General features: G+C 39.3%; 1 protein-coding gene across 2 annotated transcripts in view; it reads right to left on the reverse strand.

The window, feature by feature from the left end:
• LOC111865579 (protein SMG5) overlaps positions 1-9,407 on the reverse strand; it is an 89,758-nt gene extending 80,351 nt beyond the window's left edge. For both annotated transcript variants that reach the window (XM_023853735.2, XM_023853734.2), the window contains exons 1-3: positions 9,181-9,407; positions 8,742-8,964; positions 1,679-1,844 (exon numbers count right to left, since the gene is read on the reverse strand). In XM_023853735.2, the coding sequence (XP_023709503.1) occupies positions 1,679-1,844; positions 8,742-8,964; positions 9,181-9,251 (460 nt within the window). In that variant the 5' untranslated portion in view covers positions 9,252-9,407. The remainder of the gene's footprint in view (positions 1-1,678; positions 1,845-8,741; positions 8,965-9,180) is intronic.
• Positions 9,408-11,309: the final 1,902 nt, after the last annotated feature.

Here is an 11,309-nt window from a genome sequence, read left to right on the forward strand (position 1 = left end):
ACATCACACTGCCACACCCAATATTTTATAGGTACACATCACAGAAGACAAATGACCAGCTCTTGCCATTTCTTGCTGACAGCCAAACTATGCACCAGATTGCTTCGCACATACATCACTCAGAGTTTCATGTTTAAAAAAATAGTTTAGGTACTTTGTACTGTTACGTTCACTGACCACCTTTCTGTAATCTCCATAATATCAGGACACACAGTGGTAAAATAAAATTGTAAACGTTTATATAAATGCTCATTTGGCTTATGAGTACAAGACACAGAGAAGGCGATAAAATCAAATTAAAAAAAGGCACTGGGAAAGCAACACTTCCTAAAAATGTTTAGAAGATTTATAATATAACTAAACAAAAAAAAGTATTATTTTTTTTATTGCTAGTGGGGTGGGACTAAGTCCCTTGTACTGCGGCCACTTCTGACCTATTGTACTAGCCCCAGATGATAGATGAGGACGATTGTGGAGCAATTGGTGGAATGATGATTGGCAGGGGAAACTGAAGTACTTGGAGAAAACCTGCCCCAGCACCCCTTTGTCCACCACAAATTCCACTTGACCAGACCCGGGATCGAACCCGGGACGCCACGGTGGAAAGCCAGTGACTAACTGCTTCAGCTATGGTGCAGCCTAAACAAAACGGTAAGTTCACTGCATTTCGAGATATGAGGATTTGCCATAGCAACTTTACCTACAAATGGCCAGCTAATATCTACTAAACATTTTACAATAACATTTTGAATAGCCAGTTAACATCTAGTGGATATTATAAATTACATTTCTTCCTCCGAATTCACCAGAGTCATTGCAACATTTTGTTATGTTAAAAAAGAATTTCTAAACTGAATTCAAATAGTAGATAATTTCATTTAATACATTTACTGTTCAATTAGTATTCAGTCTTTCTCACTCTGAAGCATATTCTTTTGGACACTTTGGCTTATCATGCTGTTTCCACGAGCAGGATCCTTCTTGGGAAACTGAAAGTCACTCAGCTGGCCAAAAAAATGGATCCGAAAGGTTAAACTATCATGTTCACAGCAGTCCACCTCTGAACCCTATCCTGAGCCAGTACAATCCAGTCCCCACTCCCACACTTATCTTTCTTGAATATATACAGAATAGACCAAAAATCAGTTAACTGCTTCGTAAAACGTAAGCTGAATTAAATTATGCATTTCTTTATTACTAAAGGAATTTATAAAAACTGTTCAAAATGAGATCCTCCATGTTCAATGCATAACTCACAATGCTGTGATACCATTATACATTTTGAGCATCAGGCTTAAATTTGAGAATTCCCATCAATATAACAGAATGTTTTAGGTTAACTGACTCTTGGGCCACTCTGTACTTTGACATTATTTACCCGTCTTGCCAGGGTGAAGGATACATGACTCTATACATCCACCCCCCCCCATGTCTTCATGGTATGGTACTTAATAAGTTAAGCACACGGACTACTTTCCATTTTCCCTATTCTAGTTAACCACAGTGGTCTCTTTCCTCCAGGTTATCCGACTGAAATTTTGTATGCATCTCATCTCCCCCCATGTATGTTAAATGTCCCATCCACCTCTTCCTCCTTGATTCAGTCTCACTAATAATATTTGGTAAAGAATGCAAATTATAAAGCCCCCCTTATATCATTTTACCACATATCACTTACCTTTCATTAATCCTCCATCATATATCTGTAATGGAAAATCTACAATTCCATGAAGATCCAGTTTGAATTCGATCTGGAGTCGGAACAAAAGATGATGATAATGTCCCACTCCTGCTGCCAGATGGCCCTGCATATATGCAACTTCCAGAGGGCTCCATATGTTGTTCTGAAACAAAAAATAGATTCAAACATAAGAGATGCTATTAGATATAGTAATGACATACTGTACAAAACTGACAAAAAACAATAAAAAGAAAATAACCTGCCATAAATCCCTCCATAACAGAAATCTTCCAAATAATAAAGAAGATTCTGGATGCCAGAAAGTTAAAATACATCCTTCAACATATATAAATGGTCTATAGAAAAGAATGCTGGGATTTCAAACACCTGCAACTCAAGCATGAAAACAGATATGTCAATGTCGGTACTTGCAGTGTAAACATGAACTCAAATGGTTTCATAGATACAAGCTGCATGTGAATCCCAAATGTACATATTGGGAAGCAGCTTTGTTTATGTGTTAATTCATCCTAGACATACTGGAAACTTATGCCCTTCTGTACCTCGTCATCGTCAATGACGATCTTATTCTGCAACTGGCCTGTGCACCTGATCACTTTGCTCACATTGTCCATGAATGTTTAAATGTGAATTTTCCATAAAGCGTAGTCATTAGTTCTTTAATTGTGGGCTGTTATGAAGGATCTGACGAGATGTCATCTGTCTTTTGTTTTCCAAAGTCAAAGTTACTCTACAACTGGCAGTTTATCATCAATCAGTTCATCTTTTTTTTTTTTAATTCGCTTAGTGGGGGGTGGAGTCCAACAGGGTCCACTTGACATGGCAGTCACTGATTGGCCTACTGTAGCCTGCCCCGCGTGATTAGGATGATGGAGAATTTGGTGGAATGAAGATTGGCAGGGGAAACCGAAATACTGGGAGAAGACCGGCCCCAGCGCCACTTTGTCCACCACAAATCCCACTTGACCAAACCCAGGATCGAACCCGGGCCACCATGGTGGGAAGCCAGTGACTAACCACTCAAGCTATGGCACAGCCTATCAGTTCATCTTGGTGACAAGCCCCTTAAGACTCACGACCAGAGATTTTTTTTAATTCATCTGAACCCTTGCAGTCATAGTCCTTACATAACATCCTCTCTGATGAGAAGATGGGGTTATCTCTAATGAACGTGCTTGGCCTTTCATCAAGAGTATATTTCATAGTTCTTCCTTTTGCGCTATATACAATTCCTCTGTCAGTATATGATTTGCAAAGCAGATAATGCTTATCTTATGTATCTTATGTTACGAGGGCAGCTTAGCAACTTGAACAGTCATAAGCTTGACCACCAGCAAGTGTAAGCCTCTTACATTTTCTATGTCTGGCTTCATCTTGTCCTATACCATGAACTTCTTCATCCTCAAGATTTTGTATGACTTCTGCTTGTTGCTAGCATAATTTTGTTACTTGCTTTGTAAGTGCTGCAATTCTAAGAGGTAGGTGCCATACACTAATTCCCAGGTGGGACAAACATAAGTCATCACTGATCGGATCAATGCCTTATGGATGGTTAATTGAATGCTGGCACTTAATGCTAACTTCTGAATAGGGAGTTGGTCTATCCATCTATCGGTCTATCTGTCTACCTACCTACCCATCCACCCACCTACCTACCTATCCATCCATCCCTGTTGCTCCAACTTTGAGCATAGGGCAACCATGAAACGCTTCATTTCACTTCAGTTTCTTAATCTTAAAGAGTTGGTAGGACTTCTTGGATAGGGGATCAGCCCAACGGAAGGCTGCTACCTACACAAACACAGAATAAACGCAGACAAACATCCATGCCTTCAGTGGGATTCGAACCCAAAATTCCAGTGTTAAAGCGAGCGATGACATTCCATGCCTTAGCCCACATGGCCACTGTGATGGGATAAACAGGGCGTAGATTCTAATAAATGTACTGAAGCCCTTGGTTTCAATCATTTCTATGTGCAGTATCCATCTAATCTTCTTATTGAAGAATACACCCAAATATTTTGCACGACTGAGAAAAGGGATATTCCATCCATTCAATGTAAGATGAGTCTCAGGGTGCCTAAATCTATTGTTTTCTCAGGTCTCACCAGTACTTATATAACTTTGAGGCAGACCGAATAAAAGATAGCAAATCCAACAGTTCATCTGCTGGTGTGTGAATATGTGTTGTAATGGAGACATGTTTTGCCAAGCTGTTGCCTAGCAATGGACGTTTCCACAGCACTCCTATGACACCAGTATTCCAGCTTTTAGGCACCATGTCACATTTCTCCCTCCTTACAGCTGCTCATCCTGAGAAGCCTATAGGTGTATTGCCATTTCCTCCATTCTGTGGAGGCCTCCCTGTTATGTCTGTGACAGCCCTTGTGAAGGTACTGCAATACCACATTGGCCTGCAACACCTCTTCTACTTTCAACAACATCCAGCATTCATCCCTTTTGAATCAGTTTTGTGCTGCTGTTGTCCGGCTGTTCCCTCCTTAGGGCTGTCTGTTCAGCCTGCCATGGCTCCGTAGGGGGCACGCCTTCATTAGCATGCTTCGGCAGCCAGTGGTCTCCAGCCATTTTAACAGGCACCTCCCTTCAGGGTTGAACCAGTGCCCTTGCCCTGTGTACTCCAGCTCAGTGGGCATTTCTGGAACACAATTCCAGTAGGCTATCCACTACATCCAGGTGGCCTTCCAGCTGCATAATTGTTCCACATAGTCACTACCACCTCACGGACACTCTGCATACAAAGCAACCAGTCCTACTGCTCTTGGTTCCTGGAAACCATGGTTCCTCATGCTCTCTAATCCGATCCATGGAGACTGCTGAATTCCCACTGCCTCTATGCCATGCTCATACTGCGACTTCCATCAGTTTTGTCTCAAGTCCATCCTACATGGCTTCTACCAGTACTTTTGCTGCTTGCATGCTGCTCAGCCAGTTCTTCATGAAAGTCTCTTTTTGTCCCTTACATCTCTTTACTGAGTTTCCTATGGAAACTCTGAGTCCATTGGTCACCAGATGCCAGGACACCCTCCACCCACTTGTTGATGGTCTCTTCGAACTCAGTGTAACAATGTCTCCATCTTTCCTTGGCCAGTCCTCATTGTAGCCTTCATTTCATCTTGGCCAGTCTTAATTCTGGCTGGTTTTCATTTATTCCTCACTGATTTTTGCTTCATTCTGGTTGGCCTTTATCATGGCCTCAATAATTTCTTAGACAGTGTTTATGGCAGTGTCCATCTTGCTGCTATTAATCATTTGGAATCCTTACTAGACTATCTTGAGAGTGAAGGGAACAGTTTATTAAGTGACAAGCTAATATTACATAGGCTTCGTACGGATATCCAGAAAAAAGGAAAATGCCGCTAAAAAGCAAACGACAATATTAAATTTTTTTAAGTGTTAAGTGTGAATATTCGTAAAAAGTGTTGGATGTCGTTAAACACTGTGATTGAAATAACTAATTCACACTTCAGTATAATGTAAAAAAAAGGTATTAAATAGGCCATGAGATGACATAAAAATCAGGTTGAATAAATTTAAATACAGGTAGGCCTATAGTATTATGAAAGTACAGTATTACAGTACTACTTTTAATAAAATTTGTCTTAGCCGGGTTTTCGATTAATCGTGATTTCCATCCCCACCATCATCCCGGATAATTGAGAGCTGAGTGTATGTGGAGACAGTGCAACACAATACAGGAAATCAGAAAAGTGCAGTATCTCATTCTTCCCCCCACAAATAGGAGACACGCCACTCCAGTAATCAGGTGACAATATGACTCACTGGCCCATCCAGATTTGCAATTCATAAGTCCACCAATTTACTGTGCAGGCCAAGAAATGTTAAATGATTCCATTCATGTACAGAGGTTATCAAACACAACACCTTACAATCCAATAATGTGTTCAAATGAGGTGTTATACATTTTCACTGCCTGAAACCTATCACACATAACCTTGAAGTTTCACAGCTATAATTCTGGTTAACTATTTCAGCATGAAACAGGGTGTCATGGGAAATTTCATGGCATTTCTACCCTCAAGACAAAGGAATATGTTCTCCCAAATTACTGGTAACCAGCCGCAAGAATACATGATATTCACAACTGAGAGAATCATAATCTAAACACCATATCATATTGTTATGTGTTAGTGACAGGACACAAGAGCTTGGATGGATAACTGGATTTGCTGAACCCTTATAACTTCTAATGAAAAATAACTACGAGTACAACAGTTTCACTGATATACACACTCTACAAATTACTACTGCAAACAGTCTGCTATGCCTTCATTAGTCATTGCTTGGTAGTGGCGTCTAATGATGTAAATCAAGACCATGGCCGAATAACAGACGACTTCCGACTCATGACTTCCAGTCTGTAACTAACTAACATTTCTTGTTCATCCTTGCTCTACAGCCTCAACAAAGAAAACACTGCTTCCAAGAATCACTCCACTGTTGAGAGATGTGTTAAGTGGGCTGCTGCCTAGCAATGGCCTGGGTACTGCTAGTGTGAGAGTGTTTTGGTTGCTGCTGAAATATGTCTACAGGATGTTGCTTAGTAATGGATGGCTTTTCTTGATCTGCTATTCCAGCTGTCAGCTGTGATGTCACAATATTAATTTCGTATCACCTACTACACTTAGGACAGCAAGATGTCCTCTTTTCTCTAGCTATGTTCTCTTTTTAAAGGTAGATTTCAATATCCAGACTTCTTCCTGTTAAATTGATGAAGTGTCCACTGTTCCTAAATTTCATGTTGAGGCACTATGCTACAAGCCAGAAAGTCACAGGTTTGATTCCTGATGAGATCATTGGATTCTTCAATTGACCTAATCCTTCCAGCTGCACTATGGCCCTGAGGTCCACTCAGCCTCTAATAGATATGAGTACCAGGAATCATCTTGGGGGTAAAGGGCAACCAATGTGTATGGCTGATAATCTCACTGTCATCTGTGAGCTGACTGTTGAAAATGTGGGAGCCTCGATGTCTCACAACCCTACGGGGCCCATTACAGGGATAGCTTTACCTTGCACACTTAAAACATTCAATGTTATTTTCTCACTTCAGAACAACTGTATGTTTATGAACATTTACTTTTGGAGTGTCGGTAAGTAATGTAAGAACTGAAGTCAGCCATTTGTTTTTGAAATCATTAAGTCATAAGCAGTACATTTAAAATACCGTCACATGGCTACATGCCTGTACCTGCAACAATGCTAGAACTGTGAATGTAATGTTATAATTATCCCCACTAATTTATTTTTGGATTCACACATATCTGTTAGCATTCTGTAAGAATATGATCTGTCAGCAGTTACACTTCGTAGTAGACAGAATGAAGCCAAATAATTGCTGTGTTTATGAATTCATATTGCAAGTTTTTATCTTGTAAATATAAGTGTGATTTTGTAATTTTCAACAAACTTGTGTTCATATTTTTGTAATGCACAAGGACAGGTGCACATTTATGTTTTTTTTACTCATAATATACCAAAAGAGAAAGTTTAAATTTAATAATGAACTTCAAACAAAATCTCTTTGTCTCAAAGCTGGGAGAAACAAAAATGAAACAGAATTCTTTACATGCAAACTTTAGTATCTGTAGCAGACAGAAGCGGTTATGACTAAGAAGCACATATCAGCACTGCCAAGCATTAGAAACAAATCGACAGTTGCACAATAACCCAAAGGTCAGTGAACTTTCTATTAAACAGAATTCAAAACAAAAGATCTGAGGAAGCAGTGTCATTCCATGCGGTAAAATATGACTTATCTACATCCATGAACTGCACCTCCAAATTACATCAACTTATACATTCTGATTCAGAAATATCTAAAAACATAACTTGTGCAAGAACAAAACCCAAAGCTACTGTAAATATTGTGCTTGTTCCACATTTGGTAGCTATGGCAAGTCATGATTTAAATTAAATATCCTTCTTAGATGTTTCTACAGATGACAGCAATCATGACTCACTATGACTATTTCCTGTTGTGATGCAATATTTGCATAAAGTTCATGATATTAATTCAAAACTGACAGACCTGAATAGCCCACCAAACAAAAAATAGGAAACAAAAGCAAACTGTGTTACACAAACACTGAAAACCCATGGCCTCCTTACAAACCATGTTGCATTATCTAGGGACAACATGAACACTAATTTTGGAGGAATCAATCCCTCTGGAAACAAAAATTTTCCATGCTTTCAAATATGAATCAGAGAAATAATTAGCTGCTGCTGGTTTTCCAGCACACATCCTCCACAAGTGTATACAGCAATGAGAAGGTACAATGTCTGTGGATCTATCGCAATCAAGATTTACAATTATTTTTATATATACAGTAAGGACAGAAGATCTCAAGTGAAACTGCAAATTCACTGATATAAATTATATACAGTTACTGTCACAGCAGAACAAGATGACCATCACTCTTCAATACCATAGAATACTGCAGATGTTACCTGCCATGAAATAATTTTCTTTCTCATCTAATCAACCAATAATTTAGAAGAAGTATTTTGAAAATGAGTTATCAGAAGCATACCTTTGGCACTTACATTCCATGATGTTAATGTCCCATATAAACATTCAGGAAATTGGAAGTGAAAGAAATTTGATATGCTGCACTGTTTCCTCAAGTCTCTACCTGTCCCTTTGTTTCACTATTGCACATAAGCTGTCCTTTATTTTGCCCTCTTACTAAACCAGTGACTTTGCCCATATCATAACTAAGTCTTAACATAACAAAATCTAACAAAGCAAATGCAGATTTTACAACAATATAAAAAAAGTGAAACCCTATTCATACAGCCATGAATTTCCCACATTTCCCACTCATTTATTTTCTGACTACCCGATATTTATACTTCCAATGACATTTCTACTTAATTGCAACAGCAAGTACACCTTACTGAGGTCACTGTAATGAAACATCACACATAACCTGATAAATTAACACACATGAATAGTGCACTAAGCTACAACAAAAATATTTCAACTTTTTCAAACCTTCCTGAGCCTCTTGGCTGTTGTGACAACATCGTAGTAACCCTTCCTCCATAAGAGTTCTTCTCCCTTCCGCCCATAGCCTACAGGATCTGAGAAAATCAAGCGCTCACAGTACTCTCTCAGCTTCACCCGTTGGGTCTCCACACTAGGTGAGAACAAGTCACTGCATGTTTGGGCTCTTCCACGACAGTCATCCAGATGTCTAGAGACATCCGAAATTGCTCTGTAAGTGTAAAATAATTAATATTATACTAACTTTAATGCAGGATCTTCCTTGATCAGCATATTAACGAATGTTCTTTACCATGGTCACAAAAATCCCCTGCTAATATAATACACAAAATTAAAATATGTGATGAAAGAACAGTACTGAAGATGGATCAAAATTCCTCATGTCTTTGATGAATTAACAACATTTACTGTATGACTCCTTGTTCACCTGTACAGACGTCTTGATACTTCGACGCTTTCGTTTCTTACGTCCGAAATCGGATTGTAGGATTTCTTCATTATGTCAACTCATCTTTACCCTTAATATTTGTAGCAGATTTTGTTCATTTCCCACGTAAGTTCGGTACCAAGATATACTTCTCATCATACCATGTAACTACGACCAGCCCAACATACCTAGCAACAATGACGGCAAAGCTCGGCAAAGTTTACTAAGGTACGAGGGGTAAGAGCACATCACAAACTTATCACGGAATAATAACTATAGACGGGTAACTCATGCTAATCGTGGACAATAGCTGGAAAGATTCGGATTAGTTTAGATTACCGTAGTGACATCTAAACGCGAAGATCCTGGAGTTACTTGAATGTAGTACACAAAAGTAATTATTATTATTCTCGAAGATATCGTATACTCGCTAGGCTCGCCAGTCTGGACCGTCTAGACCGTCTAGAGCGGGAATTGCTATCAAGAAAACTGGAACTCGTAAGTTAAGGACGTGAATGTAAAAGCTGGTCAACTTTGATGATTAAGATTCGTTAACGGGAAACAACTAGTGACATGATGTAGCCACAGCTGAGAGCGGTAACCAAGCAACGAAGAGCAGGAGTACATTGAGAAGACATAGAGTGATGTTAGAATACAATAATTAATTCTTGTTTTCTGCTGAATTTTACTTGATTTTCTACTTAAAAGTGACAAGTAATTAAAGTGCATGTTTTGGGCAAAAATACAGCGGTTGGGAGTCCACGTGCTTCTGACCGTGGACTCCCCCAAAATAGAACGAATGGCCAAGAAATGGAGGTAGATGCAATTGAAGAGATATACGTGTATGACGAAGCTGGGGAAGAAGTGGTGGTGGAAGACATGGGCCATGCAAAGTTAAAGAATAAGATTGTTAAACTACAGAAGAGGGTTGCGGGAAAAACAGGACCTGAATTGTCATCAGAAGATGAACTGATGACACAATTTAGCACGGTGAGAAGCCGTAAAAAACCGAAGAAATTGATTGGTAACCGATGATTTAAAGCAAAGTCCTGACAGACACCAAAATTTAAATGAGTCACGGAATCATAACGAAGTCAAAGAGAGGACGGAAGAAAGAACAATTCAACAGGTAAAATCTGAAGCACAAAATCTGGGAAATTAAGATACAAATAATGAAAAGGAAGGCCTGGGAAAAAGTTTAAAGAGCAACAGAAATGGAAAATTCAGTGACCTACGTTTTAATATGTACGAGAAAGGGCCGCTGAGCACCCACCTAAAAGTCAAACCATTCGTAGGGTTCGCATCGATAGACATAAAAAATGGTCGTAGCATGAATTTCAGGATATCTGAGATAGAGTCCACACTCACGGCGAAAGCACTAGCAATTGCCGAAACACTAGAAATCATTGAAAAAATAGACTTGGAGCAAAACTTTATGAGGTTAGTAACGCCTCTACAATGAGCAACATATCTCACATTACACAGATGCTTAAAGATAAAATAGAGAGACAGGAATCGCGAGAAAAGAAAATGCAATTTTACTGTATTCCGGGGCACTGCAGGGTTGAAGCTAATGAGAGGGCCGAATTTGAGGCAAAGCAAAAAATCAAAGAAGGCAGAGATAGTCAATTACTATTACTAGTGGCAGATCTTAAAACCCCGTGGAAAAAGAAAGGCAAAGTACAACTTCACAGTTTTTGCCAAAACATCAAACGGGACAGAGGAGAAAACTACGTTGAAAGGTACTACAGGAATGGCTCGTCCCTGTGATTTCGCGAGATAAAAATGAACTGCCGTGCCTTCGTGTCAATAACCGGTATGAGAGCAGGCCACAGCAGTCTTACAGCAAACCTAAACATATTTAACATTGTGTCCACGGCCCAGTGTGAATGTGGTGATGGACTGCGATCGGAGGAACATATCTTCTTGGATTGTAAACGGTACGAGGGCCAAAGGGCAACAATGATGGACATTCTGTCTGAGAACAGCAAAAAAAGAATATCTAAAGTCAGTTACAGAGCTCTTAAAGCTAGAAGAAAAAAGATGTCTGCAAAGCGTTTGTTACTTCATAAACAACATTCCTATAAGTAAAGATTATATTAAGAATCGCGGGGAGACCGCTGTAATAG

The sequence above is a fragment of the Cryptotermes secundus genome, unplaced genomic scaffold (assembly GCF_002891405.2).
Source record: "Cryptotermes secundus unplaced genomic scaffold, Csec_1.0 scaffold1019, whole genome shotgun sequence".
Lineage (NCBI taxonomy): Eukaryota > Metazoa > Arthropoda > Insecta > Blattodea > Kalotermitidae > Cryptotermes > Cryptotermes secundus.